The sequence below is a fragment of the Sebastes fasciatus genome, chromosome 9, assembly GCF_043250625.1.
Source record: "Sebastes fasciatus isolate fSebFas1 chromosome 9, fSebFas1.pri, whole genome shotgun sequence".
In the NCBI taxonomy this organism is placed as follows: Eukaryota; Metazoa; Chordata; class Actinopteri; order Perciformes; family Sebastidae; genus Sebastes; species Sebastes fasciatus.
Window position 1 is genome coordinate 28,605,271 of NC_133803.1, and position 24,070 is coordinate 28,629,340.

Here is a 24,070-nt window from a genome sequence, read left to right on the forward strand (position 1 = left end):
ATGTTATATTTATCCCTTAGCTCAGTGATGACTGAAACAACAGTGGGATCACTCTGTTTAATCTATTTAATGCCTCTGTCTTTCTACTTAAACCTGTTAATAAGATATAAATATGAATTTGTTGAAAGACAAGTGTTGAGAGTGATGAAGAATAAATTAAAGTTGACACTGCATCTCTTACTGAGGCTGTCTCTCAGCTTCCTGACACATCAACATCCTTCTTTTTTTTATTTTCCTCCGATGATCTTTCTCCACCTGACATCTCAATCACAGCTGGAGCAAAGAGAGGAGGAGGAGGGTGAAAAGAGGAACAACTTGTTCTCTTTTTAACATTTTTTTCACTCCTACATATCTCTCAACTAACACAGCCACGATTCAGGCTTTTTCCTTAAGAAATAATTCAATAAGGCTACTGCATAAAGTATGCAACATGTTGCATGAGAACATGGGAATGTCAAAATGTGTATTTACTGCTTGAGAACAGGAGACAAATCATTCATTAAATGTCGCCAACTAGAATCAAACCCACAAACTTTACGAACCAGCTGAGCTATCAGATCTTTCTGAGCTCTCGGAACAGCTGAGACAGCTGGATCAGCATTTGTACAATATTTGTTTTGGTCACAACAACCAACAATAAGTCATCTAATGGACGAACCACCAACATTACAAAAATACTACACTGAAATCTGCAATATATTAGATATAGATAGATATATGACAAAAACAACTTCCAAACCATGATAATATGACAAAACAATGACAACAATACATTTAATCTCTGTCTTGGTCGCCCAAGATGGTGGTATTTTTGCTTTGGTTGGATGAAGCATTTAGTTAACTGAGGAATGTAAATACAATTTTGGAATTACTGCCAAATTACCCCAAAATTTACCTCAAAATGTATCAAAAATTACTTTGTTTGGCTGTCTTGACTTAGGACTTTTATTATTATTTTACCATCCATCTTCAACCGCTTATCCGGGATCGGGAAAATTATTATTTTACATCTATTTTAAACATTATTTAATAATTATATCCCTCTATTTCCCAATAAATAATTTAAAACAACTTCTTTGAAATTTCTTAAAAAAAAACTCCCTGAATCATTACATTAGCTACCAGGTTACATTTGTGTAGACAATAAGTCACACGATGGTGAGATTTGTGCCTGATCAGAAGTGTCTTCTATTAGTTTTTCACATCCGACGAAGAGCAGCGCACAGCCACTTCTCAAGGGCCCTATTTTAACCATTATATGCTATTTTAGTCATTACAAAGTCATTTTTTATCAATTTTGAGGGAAATATTGGGATAATTTGGCAGTAATTCCAACAGAATTTCAAATAGGTTACTTGCTAATTATCACCTAATTAACATGCAATTTATGAAGTGTTACCATTTTATTTATGAATGATGTGTATTGTATGGTACCTATATAGCCTATATGTTGTAGCCTATAATGTCTTTACTGGACCTATACTATAGTAGTTTATACTGTAGGTTATACACTAGTGTGTTCTTATACTCTCGCCTGCTCTCCATCCCTGTTCACCACTACACACGGCGCGCTGTGTGTGTGCATGCATGAGTGTGTGTGTGTGTGTGTGTGTGTGTGTGTGTGTGTGTGTGTGTTTGTGCGTGTTGTAGGCCAATACTCAGTTACACAATCGCTTTCAGTTTCTCTGAGCCCAGCTCTGCCTCTCTGCCTCTCTGCCTGCCTCTCTGCTGCCTGGTGGCTCCCCGCCCACCGCTGCTCTCTGCTACCCGCCTGCCTGCCTCCTCAGCCTGGCTGCTGGGCGGACTGGGGCAGATCTGAGCCGACCAGTTCCGCGTTCTCTCCTCACCCAGTATACGCGGACCGACCGGGAGGAGGGACCGGGGCAGCAGTGTCATGGTGGACATTCCTGTTCCTGCCCAGCCGCGGCATCCATAATAACTCCGAGGGGGTTCAGACTCAGAGAGGGAGAAAGTGAGGAGGACTGGAGGTGAGGAAATGTGTCTTTATTTCTCATTCTAGAATTCTAGAATTCTAGAATCCATCAGTTCGACGCGTTCGGTCGCGGAACGTTCCAGCCAAACTTTGACGCTTCTTGCTGGACCTCCTCTCTCTCTCTCTCTCTCTCTCTCTCTCTCTCTCTACCCCTCCCTCCCCCTCTCCTCAAACGCAAAGTGCGTCGCCGTGCACACTCACATGCGGGATTTACGGGTATGTTCACGCAAAAAAACGCGCAAAATAATCCGCGTGCGGTGCGCTTCCCGTTTGGTGGCGTTAAAAAGGCCATGCGACTGCAACTTTTACTGTCGATACGTGCTTTTACGCGTGTGTGTCTCCGTGTGTGTGTAGATATAGATGGGATAGAGCTGCGACATGCGCGCAGGCTCTTATATATCAACGTGTGTGTGTCAACTGTAATGTGCGTGTGTCGTCCATTGATGTTGTTTTGGCACAGGTGACGTAGACCGTGACGCGCCTGAGCGATGAGATAAGCAGATCCGCTCCTCTGTGTGTGAATAAATAGCTACGCCTCTGTGTGTGTGTGTGTGTGTGTGTGTGTGTGCATGCGTCTCATTGACGGACACCGAGGGGGGATTTGTGAGCTGCGCACTTGAGATTTTTCTAGCAAAAAAAAAAATTCGACCCACGCTGAAAAGAAAGAAGCAGGAGTCTGGAGTGAAGTGCACACTGTTTCCTCTGTCTCTCCAGTTAGTTTGTGCAGTGAGTGAGTAAAGGCTGCCTGGAAGCCACAGCTCTCTGCATGCTGTTCAACACCGTGTTTACACACCTGACGCACACACACACACAGCATGTCAACATGCAGAGTGTGTGTGTGTGTGTGTGTGTGTATGACGTCATTGCAAAAATGATGGAAGTTGCACATAAGAATAAAGTAGCCTGTTGTTGTGATCTCCCTAATGGGACCTATTAGGTTTGTAGCCTACAGCAGGTGGATAAAATACCAGCTATATAGTGATCTCAATAAAATAACGCCACAGATAGGGACTCAAAAAGGACATATACTTGTAGACACTTGAGCTGATCTCTCCTGTGGATAATGAGTAAAAAATAAACAAGTTTAAATATATAAAAATTCATGAATATCATAAATCAGACTGTAAGTCAATATTATGACTTAGTATCTAATCACGATGACTTTGTCAACATTTTGAGATATCGCATTTGCCTATTGCATTTGCAAAATTAATGCAAAGGATATGTTTGATAACTTTGACTCAAAGTGAGTGAGTCACTAATAATTATGTAACCATGCAGCTCTGTTGTCGCAGCTTCATAACAATACTCATCGCTGCAAGGCAGCTTGTTACCAGGCAATACGTTTATGTTTTCAGTTTTGTTGTTTGTTTATTTGTCTGTTTTGACAGATTTTGATATGTAATTTTTTGGAAAGTTTTACCATGGGTCAAGGAACAAGTGATCACAAAACAATGACAAATATTGTCCAGAAACCCTCACAGGTACTGCATTTAGCATAAAAGATAAACTCAAATCATAACATGGCAAACTGCAGCCCAACAGGCAACAACAGCAGTCAGTGTGTCAGTGTGCTGACTTGACTATGACTTGCCCCAAACTGCATGTGATTATCATAAAGTGGGCACGTCTGTAAAGGGGAGACTCGTGGGTACCCATAGAACCCATTTTCATTCACATATCTTGAGGTCAGAGGTCAAGGGACCCCTTTGAAATTGTTTTTTCCTCGCCAAAATTTAGCGTAAGTTTGGAGCGTTATTTACCCTCCTTGACAAGTATGACATGGTTGGTACCAATGGATTCCTTAGGTTTTCTAGTTTTATATGATGTCAGTATCTTCATTCTATCTTTAAAACTACAAAAATTGCAAGCTGCATCAATGAGTTATAGAAATTGGTGGCATTAAAAAAAAATTGTGTTAACGCGTTATTATCGTTATTATCGTTATTATCGTTATTATCGTTATTATCGTCATTCAGCCTGTTGGAAAAGTTTTGTGCAGTTTGGCTCAGTGATTTAATTTAACGTGCACATTTCCCGTACATATAAATTAACAATAAAAACAATCTTAATGCACATATAGTCAAAAATTTTAATTTGTATCCTCCTCCTAACATTTATACACGAGTCGCCAGGTAAATACACCAAAACCCAGAAAGACTAATTTTGACTCTGTCATTAATTGCGTTATCGGTTACATTTATAGCAAACATCACAATAAGAATTGTCAAACTCATATGAGGTGTTGGACGAGGTCAATAAATACAACCTGCCTGACAAACCAACAGTTTATTCTGTAACTGTTATTATAGTAATCTGAAGGATGATTAGTATTTGATGGTAACCTGTTATCAGATAATGGACACACCGCTGTGTCTCTTAGAAAGAGAATGAATCAGACCTGAGAACAGTGACTAATACTTTACTGGCTTGCTCACTCCATTTACTGTAACAGCATCGCTGACACCATACCATTTAAATAAATGGGTGATAAAAGGCTTTGCACGGTAAATATGAAACTTCTGAGTGGGATTGCAGCCACTACTATAAAGCTTAATATTATATATGTGGAAGAAGGGAAACCAGAATTCATTCAGATCCATCAAACTGGGGAAGGAATGGGGGCAAGTTGGAGAGTTTAGCTATTCATAGTAATGGTAATCCAGAGACGGATGCATGTAGGTCAGAACTGCAACAATCCTGTTGGATGAATTATAGTGTCACTGTTAGTTAATGATTATCCTATTAATTACACAATAAAACAGGTAGGAGAGAGCAAAACAAAAAAGGTAAAGAAAAGATGCAGGCCAAGGTGTTCTCATACAACAGATCGGATGATATCTTATTAAAAAAGTAATTCTTCCTTTTTCGTTCGTTTTCCTACAGATGTCCTGCAACACGTGTCAATATCCGCTCTTTACATGCATACAGTCTTTTAAAAATAAACTTCCATCTTCACGGGAAACAACTTCCTTAGGTTTAGACAACAAAACTACTTAGTAAGGTTTAGGAAAAGATCGTGGTTTGGCTTCATATAACTCCGGAGTGAAGTACGTAAGTTACGTGACAAATAAATCAACGTTGACTTCTAGTTTTTCCACGATTACGTGAATTACACCCAAATTAAGTTTGTGGGATATACACAAATTACAGTACAATACTTCTCATAGGTATAGCTATGAACGGTGTATGGGACCAGCCTCTGCAGACACACGCGATACAGTAAATAACTAATGTAATAATAAAATAAGTAAAATGACTGTATATGTGCTAACTTGATGATTATATACACCCAGAACCTCTACATAAATATAGAAATATTGAGTTATAGATATAGTCTTAAAACCCTAGAACCATAAAACACAGCTTGTGGTGATACCTGTGCTCAAGGGTCATAATAATAGAGTACAACATCGGCCATTTGTCCAAAGACCTAAAATGGCCTTCATGTGTTTGACTGAAATATGACTTGTTGTGGTGAGGGGTGAGTGAGGAGTTATTAAATCAGTTGTTTGAAGGGTTCTGGTCCTCACAGCTCAGAAAGTCAGTACAGTGACATTGATGAGTGTCTGGATTTAATCACTGCCCTTTAAAGAGACTGTGAGCCAGTTCACAGCCTGAGATCGTCACATGGAGCTTTTCTGGTTGTTGATAATGTTCTTAGTGTTGAAGGCAGTATGACATGTCAGTGACACAACTTTCTGTTCTTATTTGAATGTTGGTGAATTATGTTTTTGTAGGGATGCCCCCTCTTAGTCCATTAGAATAAGATTTATTTAGTCGATTAGTCATATATTTAGATAGATAGATAGGTAGGTAGGTAGGTAGATAGATAGATAGACAGTTACATTATATACCTGCTGTTACAGCAGCAGATATATCAATATAATACACAACATAAAGAATATATTAGAATATATGATGAATATACCCAGCTACTAAAACTTAACAACTCAACATACTATATACATTAGCAAAGTGTGCAAATTAGAAATGGAGAATTAGAGAGTATAGCGATGTGCAAATTCAACATGTGCAAGGTTATTGAAGGAGCAAAACAGTGGAGTATGGATGCTTTTTCATGTTGAAGAACTTATTTCCAAGAAATGTATGAGCACATCTAAACACAAGGTTTAAAGTGGTGCTTTTGTGTGATTCTTTGTGGAGAAACTCAGTTTTAAATCTAATCAATAAGTCGACAAAATTGTATCAATTAGAATTTCTTTGGTCAAGGACAACTCTAGTTCTCAGAATCTTATTAAATGCAGTATGAGAGCAAAGAGTCATTCCTCAAAAATCACTACATGATTGATAGTCATTCAGTGACAAAGATATAGTAATATTTAACTTTGTCAGTATTATTAAGCTATAAGGGTTTTATTGTCTCTTAAGTTGACTTTTTTTCTGATGTACAGCTTCAGTTTTCATGCTTGCTTGTAAGCAGAAAAACATATTTTTCCTCATCTGCAATCTCATATAATTAATAAAATGTTTAGAAGATGCCTGTTATAAACTGTCAGCTTCTTCCCATTTTTTTTTACTATTTATATATACAGTATATACTATATATACATGTGTGTGGGTGCAAGGTTGTGTATATGTATGTCAATATCTTTATGAATACAATAGCTATCTGTTCCTATTTTTATTATCTGTTTTTTTTTTTATCTGTCCTCTGTACATAGCACAATCTCTTACAGTATGTTTGTGTTTCATTGTCTTTAGGTAACTTGAGTTGGAGGTTAAAAGGTCATCAGACAGTCACATGTCGCCGTGTGCCACTAGAAGACCGAAGACGTCAACAGCAGCAGCACCATAATGATGAATGAGCAGACTGGGACGAGGCCGACTACGCAGAAGTCTTTGCCCTCACGGTCGTCACCTGACCTTTGACCCCTCGTGGATTAAAAATGGCACTTTGGCTGAGACAGGGAGGGAAGCGAGGCATCTTACACTCCAGGAATTCTGGGAATTTAACAAACGTGTTTGTTTGAAACAGGATTGCACAGATTGGACAAGCGTGGTTTTTACCGGTTCAGTGAAGATGGAATAAGATCGGAGCGGGAGATGTTCGTAAAGAAAAACTGATTACAAAATAGTTGAGTCAAGGATGGAGCAGGATTTTACACAGTACGATCTCGTATCTCTCTCATAAACTGGGGATAGTGAACATTTGTATGCACTAGCCTGGACTAACATTAGCCAGTGTTGGTGAAGATTCCAACCCTTTACACCCCCTATTAGCCTGTAACTGTCCTCTTTTCCATTCCTTATCGTTGTGAATGGACGCCTGACTCTTTCTGAAGCTAGAAGGTGACTTTTCCCTTCGGCTTTAAACTGTAACTCTGACTCCTGGTCAGTATCTTGCTGTAACATTGCTAAAAAACAAACAAACTCAAAAACATGGCTGCTACTACAGGAAGGAAGCACTTGGTTAAAGACTTTAACCATTTCATCACCTGTTACCTGTGTCGAGGATACCTGATTAAACCGACCACGGTCACCGAGTGCCTGCACACATGTGAGTGAATCAACAGACACGCACGCAAACACACCTGCAGATTTCTTTGTGACACCACACTCATTTCAGCAAAGAATGTATATTGCCAAGAAGTGAAAGTCAATTGTTTGTTCATCAGCGCCCAGCAGCAAAGCTACGCTTCCGCCGTTTTGGACTGAAAGCGACCAGTAAAACGTCCGCCTAAAAAATTGCGTACAAAAGTAAAACAAATTATTAATATTCTATTGTCATATTCTACCAAAACGGCCGGTGTTGAACGATAAAATGTTAAAATGTAATAAGTGTTTTCAGTCCAAAATGGCGGCAGCAGCTGTTGTCAAAAAAAACACCAGTGTTCCGTCTCTTTGCTTCTATACTCTTTGATTTAAATGGCAGAATTTCATCAAGATAGTTTGACGTCATGTGGTTTGCTTATAGAATTGTCCCACAGTGCATTGTGTGAACGCATCATTAGCTTGTTACCTAGCAAGCTAACCTACCAGCAAGTGAGTTAACAAGCTTGTGAGTGAGCAAACTATCTGCAAACATGCTAACCTGCTAATGAGTGACCTATCAAGCTAACTAGCATGCGGTTCTCAGCTGCTCCAGGCAGGTTTCTTTCTTTTTATTTATTAGGAATCCTTTAACAAGATGACGTCCAACTGTCTTGACAAAGAGTTGCCATTGGAGATACTAATTTAACCCCAATAAAATATGTCAATGTTGTTTCTTCTTCAGTCTGTAAGAGCTGCATTGTGCAGCACTTTGAGGACAGTAATGACTGTCCCAAATGTGGCATTCAGGTCCACGAGACCAACCCACTGGAGATGCTCAGGTAGATGTGATTTCTCTCACTTCATCCTCTCTTTTATTTGACTGAGCTTTTTTTCTTCTTCATTGGTAGTTTGTCACCCTTAAGCTCTCTTCATTATTCTTCTTTGAGGCTCTTTCGCTTCATCTTAAAAGAGACTCTTTTAAACATGTCGTTTTTCAACACTTTAAGTACCACAAATTTAATTCTAATCACCTCCATTTTTTATTTGTTGCCACCTTGGTCCACCTGTTTTGGTCTTTCTATTATTTGATCATCTCATCCTTCTCTTCTTAAATCTGTCTCCTTTTCTTTCTGCTTCTCTATAATCTTATTTACCACCTCTTATTCATTCTGCTTTGTCATCTGCTTTGTCTTTTACCATGTTTTGTGTTTCAACCGCCACTACCTTCAACTACTCATCTGTTGCTCCTCCTTTTTTTTTATACAAACTCATTCTCTTTATTATGTTCCTTTTTCTCTCTTCTTTTATTATTTTTGACTTCTCTTGACTCCCTCCGTCTTCTACCTCCTCTACTGCTCTCCCTTATAACTCCTGTCACTTTAAATCCTCATGCAACATCCTCATCATCCTTCTCTCCCTCCACCTCCTTCTCACACTCTTCTCTCTCCATATTCTCAGGTTGGACAACACCCTGGAGGAGATCATTTTCAAGCTGGTGCCTGGACTCAGAGAAAGTGAGTTTGCCAGATGGCTTCATCAATCTGACTCCTCAGTTTGCAGTCTCTGTTTAATTATGTGACTATTCATGGGGGGGCAGGAAAAATAATTTAGTAAAGGACAACGCTCCAATCATATAGTTTGTTACAAAACATGCAAAGAATTTATGACTATGCACAAATGGCCTTCAACATGCACACTAGCAAACAATGTTGTGACCCCACACTGGATTATATGCAGTTAAATAAACCCCCAGGAAGAGCGCCGGGCTTTGAAGCAACATAGTGGCCAAACTGTGGAATTACAACTTCTGTGTCCGTCACTTGATGCCATTGGGCCCAAAAGGACTGTTTCCCATAGACTTACATTGTGTCTGACAGACACATCGAGCAGATCGATAACGTCATGTACAGCAGACTATAGCCTATGGCAAGTTTCTTGAAATATTATGACTTTATTGTCATTAAATTGTGATTTTACTCTGGTAATATTACAACTTTTCCCTCAAAATATTACAACTTTATCTCGACTTCTCAGAGAACACATGCAGATCTGGGATTAGTTTTGAATGTGCAGAAATGTTTGAACACCAGTGGAAATCTTGCTGAAACTCAGATGAGCAATTAAAGTCCAGGGGTTTGTGAATGAATTAAAATGAATTATTGTAGGCTACTATTGACTGTGAATATGGTGCCATGTGAGCATTTAAAGAGGTTACTTCACCAAACAAAAGACACAAAAGAGCACAGAAGAGTAAATCATGCCTAGACATGTGTGTTGACTCAGCAGAGATAACATATATATTTTGAATTGTCACCTGCTATTTGCATTTTGAGTTTTCCTTTACATAAATACGGACATTTCCACCAAAAATGTATGCATAAAAAAATCCTAAGAATGCAGGAAATGAAGTGATTGATGCTCAAAATCCCCCCACACATGTTCCTCATCCTCACAGTGGCTGCTTATAGACAATGAATGGGAAGCGTGGAAAGGACGGAGGCTGTGGACACGTACCATTAGCGGATTTAACATTATAGACATGACCACTAAGTATTTGTGTCACAATTCAGCCACATATTCACAGACAGACCATACACGGTCCAGCCATATACTGTTTGTTTTTTTTCCGAGATTGTTGGAATTGAACTGCCTGCTCGCTTATCATAAGCCTCATGGAACAGAGAACAGGAACAACAATGGAAATGCTTGCATAGGTTGCACTATAGCTCCAAATGGGGCTGTTGTGATAAGATATTATGCTCCTGGGTAGCAAGGCCGTGTTTTATCTTATATGGTCAAATTAGTGCAGTTGGCTTGTATAAGACAATGCATTGCCCAGCCTATAAATCAGTTATGGCAAAACAGCCTATTGCCTGGACAGAATCCTTACTGTAGGCCATCTGAGGCTTGCATCTAGTCTTCATAAAGGGGTCTCTTTGTTTAGATCTGTGTGCAAAGGAGCTTGTGTGCATCAATTAAACACAAATCTTTCAAAATTCTTCCATTATACCCCAAAGAACTTAAATTGCACACTAAATTCAATTAAGAGAAATTGAGTTCTTCGGAAACAAAATACTTAAAACACAAGTCTCTATCTGGACACGATTTTAATCAGTGGAATAGCTAATGCAATATCAGAATCACCCAAATGAATTCTGTCTGAATGCTTCTCTGTGTCTCCAATAACACTGTCTGTTTACCTGTTGTTCTTTTTATCTGTTGTTCGTGTGGACCAGAAGAGGAACAGCAGGAACTGGAATTCTGGAAGAAGAACCAGCCCAGAGAAAACGGCCAAGGTAAGCTGTTTGTTTGCGTCTCAGACCGTGAATATGACCGAGCATTATGATCTGTATTTTGATAAACAGTTATTTTGTCTCTCTGGCTGTTAGTACCAGGAGGAACCCTGTGATTTATAGTAACGTCAGACATTGTGTGTGTAAATCAGCCATGTTTAAAACTAATTAGGGCTGTCAATCGATTAAAATATTTAATTGTGATTAGTCACAAATTAATCGCACATTATTTTATCTGTTCAAAATGTACCTTAAAGGGAGATTTCAGGAGACTCATGGGTACCCATAGAATCCATTTTCATTCACATATCTTAAGGTCAGAGGTCAAGGGACCCTTTTTGAAAATGGCCATGCCAGTTTTTCCTCGCCAAAATTTAGTGTTAGTTTGGAGCGACAAGCTAGTATGACATGCTTGGTACCAATGGATTCCTCAGGTTTTTTCTGGTTTCTTATGATGGCAGTTTCTTCAATCTAATAGCTTTAAAACTGAGCCCGCTACAACTTAAAATTAGCAAGTTGAGTTAATGTGTTAAAGAAATTAGTGGCATTAACACAAATATGCATCATTATCACATTAACTTTGACAGCTTTCATTTTTTTTTTACTTCTAATTTACAGTTTCTGTCTTCTTCCTCTTATTATTAGAGGAAGCAGAAGTGAATCAGTCAATAGATTAGGGGCGTTTTTGATTAAGTTTTCATTCATCAACATGTGAATGATTTGAGTTTGTTCATGTGAATCTGCCGCAGCGCTTATTTCAGGGAATTTCCTGCTCATACATCATACACCCCACAGAAGCTATACTTCAATATCATTATATTTTAATTATATCATTATGACAATTTGTCTAAATTGATAAACTTAATTTTTTGATTCAAGAGATTTGAGATAGATATTTGTAGTTTTGTGTGACATCACACCTTACACATGCTGACTGTGAACCCATTCTCTCAGCAAAGCAGTGACGTCACTCAGTAACATTGTGTGTGAATGTTTGTCTCAAACCACAGCAGAAAGCGTGAGGTGTCAGAGGCTCGGGCTGCCTGTTGTTGGAGGGGATTATGGTGGTGGTGGTGGTGGTGGTGGTGGTGATGATGGTGATGACGACGCCGGCGATGAAGATTACCACAGGAGTGACCCTCAGATAGCCATCTGTCTGGACTGCCTACGCAACACGGGGCAGTTGGGGGAGAGCACTGTCACGGTGTGTGTTAACTTTTTTTATCAAGAAGTATTAAGTACTTTGTTAATCAATAAACCTTAAAAACAGGGAAGCCTTTAGTTTTTCATACATTTTTCTCTGAAAAGAGTGATATTAGGGAATATTTTTGGTTTGTAAATGCTTCCAAACATCTTGAACAGTTAGTATCTAATCCCTTATAAAGGTTTGAATGTGTTTTGGGGTCTTTTCTTGGAAAAATGTGCATTCATCTTTTCGCTGCGTCTCTCATTAAATCAGAGTGTAATGCAGTTTGTCTCTTGTCCAATTAGGATTTGATGAAGAGGTTCATCCGCTGCTCCAGTAGAGTCACAGTGGGAACAATTAAGAAGTTTCTCAGTCTTAAACTAAAGCTGCCGAGCTCTTATGAGGTAAGAAACAGATTCCTACAGTTAAAGGGAAAGCACAACTTTTAGGGAAGTTTTCTAATTTTGTTTTACTTGGCCATTCTCAGACAATTTCATAGACACCTTTCATAGACATCTTTACGTGTCTGCATGTCATTTGAAGGTATGTTGATCACCAGTAAGAATAGCTTAGCTTAGCTCAATTACATGGATTTTAAATGATTAAAAGATAACATACTAATACAATTAAGTAAGGAATAATGTACAGCGAGCCGGTCATTGTTGTGGAATAAACCCTGACGCGAAGCGGAGGGGTCTTGCATCGCCCTGAAGGGATTTATTTCACAACAATGACCCGTTAGCTGTACATTATCCTGCTTATTACACGGCTACTGACTTAAGAAATATTGATTTCTTAAGTAAGACAAAAAAAACAGTTCGCCAGTCCGACATCAACTGCGCCCATAGCAACGGCCTGTTATACATAGAAACGGTCTGCTATAAAGAAATAACACACCATAGAATGCTGTGATTGACCAATCAGAATTGAGTATTCAACAAAGCCGTGTAGTCAAGTGAAATAACTAACTTCTCAGTTTTAAGGAAATAAACAAAACTCTAAAGAATCAAACATGGACCATCCTTAAAACCTTTTTATAATGTAGGAAAAAGCAGAAACTATATCAAATGAGTGATGGTCTCACAAGTGAAGACAAAGTCAAGTCAGTGTTTATGAAGCCAGATGCTCATTAATATCCCAGTTATTATTAGCTTTAGTCAGCTTTATCATAGGATTAAAACATGTTGGCTTCCACATTTGCTGAACACTGAGCTAAAACTGAAACTCACACTGTCTTTCACACGTTCAGTGCAGCCTCCCACTCATTACCACAGTCAACTTCCCCTCCCTTTCATTTTGAGCATCAGGACTAAGATCCTTTTTATTTTCATTTCCCCTCACAGTTCTTTTTTGTTTTATCGTCCTTTCACATGTTTTGGCACCACATTGTCATTTTGATCCTTTTTGTTAAATTAAATGAAATTGCTTCTTTAATCTTTTTCATTTTGTTTTGTGAAAAATACTTAAATGTAACTTCTTTGTGATCATAATGTTTTCTGCTGTGTCCAGCTGGACGTGCTGTGTAACGGAGAGATCATGGGCAGAGATCACACTCTGGAGTTCATCTACATGACCCGATGGAGGCTACATGGAGAGAATGTAAGGCTGTCACCCTCACTTCCTGTTTGTGTGTGCGTGTTTGCATGTTCATGTGTAGATGCACTGGGGGAAGGAAAGCATTTATTTGTGTGCGTGTTATGCATTCATTTACATTGTGGGGACTCACTTCCCCAAAGAGGGATTAAAAGCATGTCCCCATGAGGTTAAACTTTTATATTATGGTTAAGACAGTGAGAAAGAGACAGAGATCATGCGAGCCAGCTGAGAGGGTGAGCGGTGGGAGAGAGAGAGACGTAGCGCGGCGGTGCTGTGAATGAGAGAAAGAGAAGTTATTTTCTGATTGTTTCACGGCGGTTACGTTCTAAAACAAAATAAAATAACCATTAAACACTCAACAGAGGATTTCCTGTGGAGACAGATGCTCTTACTTTCATTTTCTGCCGCTGCATATAATTTATTCCATCAGTATATATATAGCAGCAGTAGATATTGTCGCTTTGAGACAAAAACGTTTGTTTTCCAACATGTTTTTTAGATGACACAGGCAGACACACTGAACTGCAGGCTGCAGAGCGTGTTTAGTGCTGTGACCACCAGCAGCCCTCGTCACGTCAAGTTGCTTTTTCATACGTCAGCGGACTAATTTGCCAAATCTTTGCGGGTTTTTAGACCACAACAGTGGGCTGAAGGAACCTTTTAGTGCCAGGGACTAAAAGTCACAGGAACTTTTGGTGGATACCCAGCTTTTGTATTTGTGTGACTTATTCAAAGTCTTGATTCTGTCCTTCTAACTACACTGTACACTCAACTGCTACACAGGCTTACATTCTGTTTGGTTTCCACACCACTGTCAACACTGTACACTCAGAAGGTCACATTGCAATCTGAAGTAAATCTTCAGTCAACTTTTTTTTATTACAGAGTTCCACTTGTAAACATTTTGGTTTGACTCCCACATTCTGTTAAGTGTTGTAGATCATTTTGGACTTTTAGAGATCTGTATGAGGTCCCTATTGGATGCACTGCATGATATTCATCATCATGAAGTTTCCTTTGAATGTCACGCAGAGAACGAATGACTTTTCCTGATTATGAAAGTTTAATATTGACTAGATATGAACTGATTCATAGTCCTGGAGATAGAGGCACACACTATACGATGGTGATCTTTAGGGAATGAGAGTCTAACAACATACACTGACAGACACAAAAAACGATCATGTACTTTATAACACGTGTGTGAACCGTAACTCTATCTTAAACCATCAAAAGAGACAAACTCTCGTTAAAGAAACGAGGACTGGATAATAGGTCCTCACTTTCAAGGTCTAAAATGTTAAGTGGTCCTCACAAAGATAGAAGAACAAGAACATACACACACACACACACACACACACACACACACACACACACACACACACACATAGACAGCACCAGGACGAGTTGTCCTGTCCTCAGGCTTTAGGGTCATCAGTCCACTCTGTGGTTCAGTGGACCTGTGTGTGTCTGTGTCTGTGTCTGTGTCTGTGTCTGTGTCTGTGTCTGTGTGTCTGTGTCTGTGTGTGTGTGTGTGTGTGTGTGTGTGTGTGTGTGTGTGTGTGTGTGTGTGTGTGTGTGTTTGTCTGTGTGTCTGTGTGGCCATGACCTTGATCTGGATACAGGATACTAGGTGCTTGCTTGGGTGCGAGTGGATTAATTCCTGTACATGGCGACTTGTTTATCTGCACGCGTGTGTGTGTGTGTGTTCACATGAAGAATTAGCTAGTGAAAGGTCCCGTCCCACTTGTGGACGGCGACTGAGGAGGGCAGACAGCTGGCACCGCAGGAAGCATCAGATACCAGGTCAGCAGGAGGAGGAGAGGAGGAGGATGATGGGAGGAGGAGGAGGAGGAGGAGGAGAAAGGGGAAAGGAGAGGGAAAGGAAGTCGGAATGAAATGAGAGACTTATTAAGTCTGCAGTTTCTCAGCTCCAGCTGTGCTCACGTGTCTACTTAAGGGATAACATAACTACAACAGAGTCATTTGCTTCCACATAATTTCCCACACAAAGGAATATTTTGGCAAAACCTTTCTTTTGGGAATGGATGGAAAAATTATAAGAAAAAATCTTTGTATGTAATAATTATTCCTAATCATTATATAATCATACGGCATGATGGCCAGGGAACTATACAACCTAAACTTATAACAAAAGTCAACATGACTTTAATAATTTAAATAGTTATATAGTTATTTTAATTACTAATTTAAAAAAAATCAGGCTTATTGTCATAAAAACTGAGCAAATCGCCGCCTGTTTTCCAACAACACAGACATTGTTTGACCTTAATAATCCAGTTTGAACTGACGTCCTTCTTATGTAATAATGAGAGACAGATTGTCAGTTTAGAGTGTGCAGATTGTCAGAATTGTAGGTCATGTAATTTTCCATCTGGGCTTTTATCCCATCAGGAAAGTTGTGGACACATTACATTATGTAAACATTGTGTTACACCAGTGGCTATTATGAAATGCACTTGTATTGATGATACACAGCAGGAAAAGGCTGCTGGGCATCCAAACATCCAAACCACGGATCAGAGCGACGTTAGAAGATCTGCTCAGTCCTGCTGTTGTCTGTCCTGCTGCTCAGCACTTTGAACTGAAGAACATGTTTTTTGGTTACTTTTTACAACCTGGTTCTTAGATGGTGAAAACTTAAATGTCCTTCCCGGAAGGATTGCCGAAAGACATCTAATCATCAGGGTTCAAATTAGTTAAAAAGTGAAGTTATCTTTAGATGTCTAGGTTACACACAACCGCAACAACATCAGCATTTCAATGACTACATTTTAACGTGTAGTTAGGAGTTGCTTTCTGCCCATGTTGGCATTGGATGTTTCTGCAAATCAGGGATACGTTCAATGTCGATGTTTTTGCATTTGGTAAAAACAAAGTATAAAGAGCGAAAAGAGACACACCGGGTGTGACCAGGAGACCACTGTTCGAGACCGCTGTTTTGTTTTGAAAATTATGTCAGTGACGTGTGTCACGTTACAATCAGCTGTTGGTTTGTGTCCCGTGTTCACAATGCTCTGTGTCATTTTCACTTTACAAACGTAGTAGTTTGAAGCCCAACCATGTAGTTCTTTTCTAAACTACGGTGATTTTGTCGCGTTGTTATGGTTGTTACATTACCTTGTTACATTATTATTTGAGCACAAACCATGATTTTTTTTTAACCTTATCCAAGTGCTTTTGTTGCCTAAGCCTAACCAATTGTTTCACAACGTTAACCAGGTGACATTGCATTTCGGCAAGCATGATACGAGGCTGATATGAAACGTATTTATAGTGGTTTGCAGAAACGTACAATGCCTTTGTGCCGACTGGGTTGGTTGCTTCACATTTAAATACAGTCGTGATGCTGTTGAAACAATGGTCATATTGTAACCTAGACCTCTAACAAACCTTTAGCACAGTTTTAACCCAAATGTCTCCCTGTATTTTGACCTGCAAATCACTAAATCAATTATTACAAGTATTGTAATTACATCTTAGTCTTTATGAGTTAGTTTAGATGTGGAAATATGGTGACTCGGCTCAATGTGCTCCATGAGGACGAGAAACACCTCATGGTTTTATATAAAATGGTAATTCACTTAAGGTGAAGGCTCTGAATTTGAATATGTGAAGACGACTTGTTCAAAGTAAAACGCTGTGTTAAAGTTAATTATCTAGCTTTTATGATCAAAATCTTCTCTGCAGTGTTTAGCTCCACCTCCACTCTTCCCACAACTCGTATGTCCTAAAACAACAGACAGAAATCAGTCCGTCGGAATTATTTATGTCCTTCACGGTGAGTCAGAAAGATAAACACCAAGAAATCCTGTCTGGTTAAGGACAAGGTATAAAGGAGAGGAGTGACGGAGAGGGTGAGAGAGAGACAGATCTGAGGCATGAGAGTCAGCAATGGAGACAGAAGAGGATAGACAGAAAGAAGATACGAGTCGTTCATCAGTCTCATCCTTCTGACAACTCTGCAGCTTGACTTCATTTTCTCCCTCTGACGCTGAGACACACAGAGGCCGGTCGGGACGGCTGCACTCACATTGGTGTAGAAAACTGCATCTGTTACCACTCAGTGTCTCGGGATGTCATTTAACAGGAAACTGACTTCTGATTGCCACCGTGGTGATTTAAAAAAAACAAACAAACATGCACATACAGTAAAAATGTATCTGCGAAATACTGTAGTCTGTCCTGACAGATGTCTGTTACCCCTGACTGGTAGTTAATGATATTGTTCAGCAGTCAAGATGTTTGCTTAGTTTAGTTGATTTCCATTTAAATTAACTGTCAACATTTTGTTACATAACTATTAGTTTTGATCAACATAGTGTCGCATGTCCAAATCGCACCCACTTTGACACTGCATGTCTTTGGGTCCCCTGCAATATCCCCACCAAGTGCGAAGTAGATGGGATGAAGTGTACTTGAGATATGCGAAGGACACACACACTCACAGAAATTCCTTGCTTTATAATAAGTTAGATATAGTAAAATAAAGTTTAAAAAAAATGCCAATTATAGAAACACAATGCACCAAATCACATATTTATATAAATCAGTGCCAAATCTTTTAAAACAATCATATAGTAGAGGGAATGTAGTAAATATTAAAATGATTTAAAATCCATGAATACTATAACAAACTAATCTATTTACCACCCTTAGATTAAAATGATTTTGGACTGGCTAAAATGCTCATGTGGAGTATAAAATTCCCCAAAATAGCCTAAAATCCATATGTTTTGTCATGTGATCAAAGTCTCAACAGTAGCAGCAGATAGGGAGGCGCGTTGATAAAGACGACTTCTGAACCTGTTGTCCAGATAAAGTGTCTAAACAACATACTCCCAGTCTAAATGTCAGATGGTGGTGTTGGATAGACAGAGCCGTCCCAGATAGTCCCTCTGTGTTTACTCTGTTCAGACAAAGTTCAAATCCCTCTCCGATTAGATTAGAAAGAGCACGCACGTTGTTTTTAACCACAAACTGTATTTCTGAGATCAGCCAAAGTCACAAAGTGCAGCTGTGACCGAGTCGCTCCGTCCGCCCGTCCTGTAATTGAGAAGCAGTGGATTCACCTCGTTAGCGCAAATCAGTTTCAGGTGTTGGCACCGCTCGTTCAGAAGCAGGAAAGTTTCTGGCCTCAACCGTGGAACAAAACTTAAGAATGAAACCCAAAACTTTTTCCAAAACACCTTCGAGCAAATGCTCCATCCGGAGAAAGCTGAACCTCTTCACCACATCAGACACCGCACGCTCTCAAGATGTGGAGTTTAAATTAAGGCTTTTTTCTTTTCTAGGATAGTTACGTGAGCCCTTTGACAGGTGACATCATTCTCTTCTGAGTCTAGTGCATCACCAGAGGGGACACATTGAAGTGGAATATATTGGCATTAAGTAACCACAACTTCCTGTAAGAAACCAGTTGATTCAATCATTTTTTTAACCAAACACCTTTTGACATTTAGTTTGATTTTCTTCACCTTTGTGGAGTTTTGCTGGTGCTGCAGGTTGGACGATTCGACATTTCTGTCATTTGCCACCAGAATAAAATCCCTGAAAGGTCGGATTCAGTGTTGTTCTTTTTTTTTTTTTTTTTTTCTGAGGCATGATGCAGCAAAATGCAGGAAGCCAGAGGAGATGACAGCAGCTGTACTCTGCTGCACCAGCAGCCTCGAGCTGCCAGAAATAGGAGACAGACTCCAAAAGCAGGAGACGCACTCATCACTTTGCAGCTGCTCTGACAAACACTCGCCTTTTTTCTTTTTGAATTTTTTATGAAAAGGGCCGCTCACATCTTTTGACTGTTTCTAATGTGCTCTACAGCCAAAGGAGGCAGGATGTGCGAGTAGTCCTCGTTGACATTTCTATTATTTAGCAACAATGATGGATGGATTACTGAAGTGAACGGGCCTACTGGTCCCCGGGTCCCCTGAGCCAAGACATCTATATGAAGAAACTGTTAACTTCTGAAAACCTGAATGTACAACCTAAACATTCACTGTGAGGATGCTACATAGGATGCTACATGACAGATGATGACATCAACATACCAGAGAGTGTTTGTTTGGCCGGCAGTACTCTGTATTGACATTGTGTAATACAGGCTCCCTGACATCATGTGGCAACCAAATTTAAAGTTGCGTGATGTTGCTATTTGTTGACGTGTTTGCACCTATTACACGTATTGTTGTTACAGGGCAGTGTTGTGACGTGGCCTTGCGTATTTGTTGTGTTGGTAAAAAGTTAAAAATAGTTCCAGTTTTGAGGAGCTGCGTTGGGGATCAGCTGACAAACCTCGTTGGGCAGCTAATGAGTGACAAGGGATCTGGGAAATCCAATCTGTATTCCAACTTTATCAACGTCTCTCTTCCCGTCTCGTAACTGTCTCCCAAGAATTCTGTTTATATACTTACGTGTTTTCCCAACGTCTTGATGAGACCGATGCCTGGATTACGTTCACATGCAATGTGCACTACATTTATACTGGATGTTGGTTGTACAAAGGTGGACTTTGACACAGGAAACCAGAGTGTGCATCTTAAGTCACGTGGTTACGTTTAGGCAACAAACACTGTGGTTAATGTTAGGAGAAAGATTGTGGTTTTGATTGAATGTTAAAAGAGTGAACCTCAAGAGCAGTGACTGAATGAAAATAACCATCAAAGAAACAAAAGCAGTTTTATAATGCTAAAGTTGTTACAAGCGGATATTGTATTGCAAGATGAGACATTTTGGTGAAAGACAAATGAAATACGATATAAGTGAACATTTTACCAGCCCGGTCACACTAAATGGAGAATGAATGACACAGTAATTTGCAAGTCATTTCACGTGCAATAAGAACACCGTTCTTGCTTTTGGCGTGTCATGTGTACACCATGTAGTCTGTACTGACTGCAATGTAAACACATCCGTGTTAATATGCTAAGCTCAGAGCTAGTGACGTAGAATAAAATGTGAGAAAGGCTGCTTATGGTGGTTGGGAGGGGAGGTGGATGTGTCCAACAAACACAGGACTTTCAACCTAGAGACCACTGTTTGTGTCCCAAAGTGTTGTTGACTTACTTTGAAGTTACGTTAGTGTTGTTTGTGATGGGTTTTCCGTACTTCTGTTCTGTTGTTTCCGTACATAATTTACTTGGTTTACGTACTTATTTCAAGCCCAAACATGATGTTTTTCCTAAACCTAACTTGGTTTTGTTGCCTGAACCTAACATTACCGTGTTTTGTTGCGTGGCGTACAAATGATACGTGAAAAGGCTCAAATGTGTTCTCATGGCATGCGGAATGTCCTTGTAATGTCGTGCTATTTATATGCCTTCCCAGGAGATTGGGTTGCATTTCACTGATCTGTTCAGTGTCAACATTTTTTGACTTACCAAATATTTAAATGAACAAGGTCTCCTCATGATGCTGACAACAAATGTAATCTGGGTGTCCTCTTAAAGGTATTTGCTGCATTAGTTCATATGTAAGTGTAATTTCTTTTAGACAGGGTTAGACACACTGCCATCACGTTTTCAACACACTTTACATTTCTATTGTTTGAATCCACACAGCCATACGTGGGTAGAGTTTGGTTCTGATAGCTGGTTAAATTTTAGACTCAAGTTACCTGCAGTAGTTAGACATGTTCGTGTTAGACGTTTTTGTTTGGGAGGGGGTACTTTCCCCTAACAAACCAATAGCGAGTGACTCATCCGTCTGACTAACATCATTTAGAAGCTGTGGTAGCGGTTGTTAGGAACAGTTAATATTTGTCATGTTGCTTAAAAGTAACGTTTCAATTGAAATGTTTTATTTCTGTAAGTCGAATAACATTAACGTGCACAGCTGCATCGATCTCATCATGCTGGTCACAATTTGTCTGTTTTTCTGAACCTGGCACAGCATGATGATGTCCCCATTCATAATCCCACTCACAATACTCCAATTGGTCGACAGCTTTTCCATTCACAGAAACAGCTGTCACTGAGCACAACACCAGACACATTTAAATCACTTAAGAAATCTGAGACTATTAATTGTTCTGAAAGCACCGATGTGTGGGATTTGAATAATTTCGATGTGAATGAGCTGAAAACAACACATGGAGTTAGACTGTACCATTTTACGATGCATCGAAAGTACACACATAGACTTTATAAATTGTGTTCATTAGGCTTGCTTCTGGATTCTGAATTGATAAGACGCTCCAACAACCCTAATAGAAAGAGTGGCTTGTTCCACACACTCAATTCTCTGTATTCCATAGAATGATAAACTTTTCAATCGAGCCTCAGCAGAGCGAGCAGCAGCCATGCAGGCCTTTATTACTTTTTTTTCTCATATGACTCTTCTGCATCAGACACTTGGCTTCTCTCCCTGCAGAGCAGAGCCAGGTGGATCCTGGACAGTTTAATGGAAACGGCTTCACATTCGTCTTTAACTCTGACTTCAGGAATCCTGCGTCAGATGAAATAGGAGTCGGTCTTTCTCTCTCTGTCAGTCTGGCTTCATATGGATGCAAATCTAACTACTGGATGTATCCCTGCACAGGCACTTTCACAGCCTCAGAAATGAACCTGATACTTGATGAATGATTCCTCAATTTCTCTAACTATATTTGACAACCTGTTGGCCTGAACAACAGTGAGGGAACGAGCAAGAGGGAGAAAAAAATACATCTTTCATCTCTTTCTTTAAGGCTTTATTAGATAGATTTTATTTTATTAGATATTTTTATAAATGGATATTTTCCCCTCCGTTTGAAAAAAAAAGAAAATCTGTCCACACAACTTTCATTTTACAAAATATTTCCATCCACACTCAAACGCAAAAACGACTCCAAACGGTTGCCGAATATTTACATGTCACCACAATTGAGATCCCCGTCAAGGAATTTTGTTACCACCTCTACCCTCCCTTTCCTTTTGGCTTCATTACAGTCAGTTTGATAACAGTTATTGTTGGTGGGGGGCTGGGATTCCTGGTCGACTGTCCTCAACTGTGTCTTTATATGCATAAATGACTAAAGGGAGGTCATTCAGGTTTATGTCCAGCGCCCTTCTGAGTGCTCCAAACCTCGCCTTCAGTCGCCCAAAAGCACATTTAAACATCTTTCGGCTAGTAAGTAGTAGTAGTAATTACACCGAGCAGTGCTAACAAAACATTAAAAAGCCAGTAGTCCGCCATCTTTGTTATTGTTTCTGGCGCATGCTCATTACACAAAGCAACAATGGGGCATGTGCGAATGAGGAGAGGACGTCATCGTTTCCCAAACGCTCTGTTTTACACGTCCACATAGATACAAAGTAACCAGCTTTTTAAAAATCTCCACCTTAGAGGGCGTTTTCCAAAATATCCGTTTTTGCGACCCAAAACTGTGTTTGCGTGTGGACAAGAGGCCATTATAATATATAGGTAATTTAAATTATAGGTAATTTAATGTTGAGAGGATTCTACAATTTAGAGGTTTATTATAACTGTATGATATGGAACTGGACGTTATATGACCAAATATGAGATTAAATAGGAATCTCTAGGCTGAACAAACAATATTATTAAGTCCCAGAATAGGCTGATTTTTATTTTTTCTTTACTACCAATTAAGGTAATAAAATAAATTAAAAATGCTGATTTTTTATTTTATTTTTTACATTGCATTTAGATAATTAAAGATGGCCCAGTTATTTAATGTATTATGAATATTTATCATTTATCATTAACCTCATTCAGTTCCTATTTGTTGTTACTGGACAAACAGCAATTGAGGGTTTGAGTTTGGTCTGGTCATGTGTGAGTGTGTGTGTTTCAGCACAGGTCATGTTGTATTAGGTTGAAAATACATGTTGTTCATGTAACAGCTGTTTTTGCACCTTTTAAATACTTCCCAAATGTCTGTTCAATAACCGTTAACCTGCACACAGGATGTTCCAGCTGTAGTGATGCAGTATTTATCTAATTATTCCTCTCAGTCCCGTGGTGAATGTTCACAGTGTGAAGACCAAAAGATTGATTCTCTTCTCTGAAACAGTCTCTCTTCTTTCTGTCTCTCCCTCAGACGTATCCCATGGTTCTCGAGTACCGGCCACGAATCGACTTTGGCTGAACCACGGCTGCAAGAAGAGGACCACACACAGACACACACACACACACACACACACACATATACATGCACAGACATGACAAACACAACAAGTATAGGAAACATTAGGAACGCCTATTTGCACGTGGACAAACAGAAATACACACAAACACCAACATCCACATGCCCACAATGTGCAGAGAAAGAGAGATTTAAATGTATTTTTGTACAGCCAATGATGAAGTGCATACGTTGTCATGGTAAAGAGGTTTTATGCTACATAGAATAATATATGCTATAATATATGATATTTTTAAATGTATGTCCCTGTGCCTAAAAACCTGTTGAGATCAGATGAAGTACGACCATATCTTCACTTTGCCTGTCTAACTCTGTAGATTAAATGTTGATTTTCTACTGTT

General features: G+C 39.4%; 1 protein-coding gene across 2 annotated transcripts; it reads left to right on the top strand.

The window, feature by feature from the left end:
- The first annotated feature begins 996 nt into the window (after window positions 1-996).
- On the top strand, window positions 997-24,070 carry pcgf5b (polycomb group ring finger 5b). Of its 2 annotated transcripts, none has more exons than XM_074647069.1 (9): window positions 997-1,988; window positions 6,719-7,514; window positions 8,232-8,328; window positions 8,948-9,003; window positions 10,726-10,785; window positions 11,793-11,986; window positions 12,274-12,372; window positions 13,478-13,567; window positions 23,625-24,070. In XM_074647069.1, exons 2-9 carry the CDS (start codon window positions 7,397-7,399, stop codon window positions 23,670-23,672), a joined length of 762 nt encoding a protein of 253 aa, XP_074503170.1. In that variant the 5' UTR covers window positions 997-1,988; window positions 6,719-7,396; the 3' UTR covers window positions 23,673-24,070. The 2 variants fall into 2 exon arrangements, with proteins under 2 accessions (XP_074503170.1, XP_074503171.1); XM_074647070.1 differs by having other exon boundaries at window positions 11,796-11,986.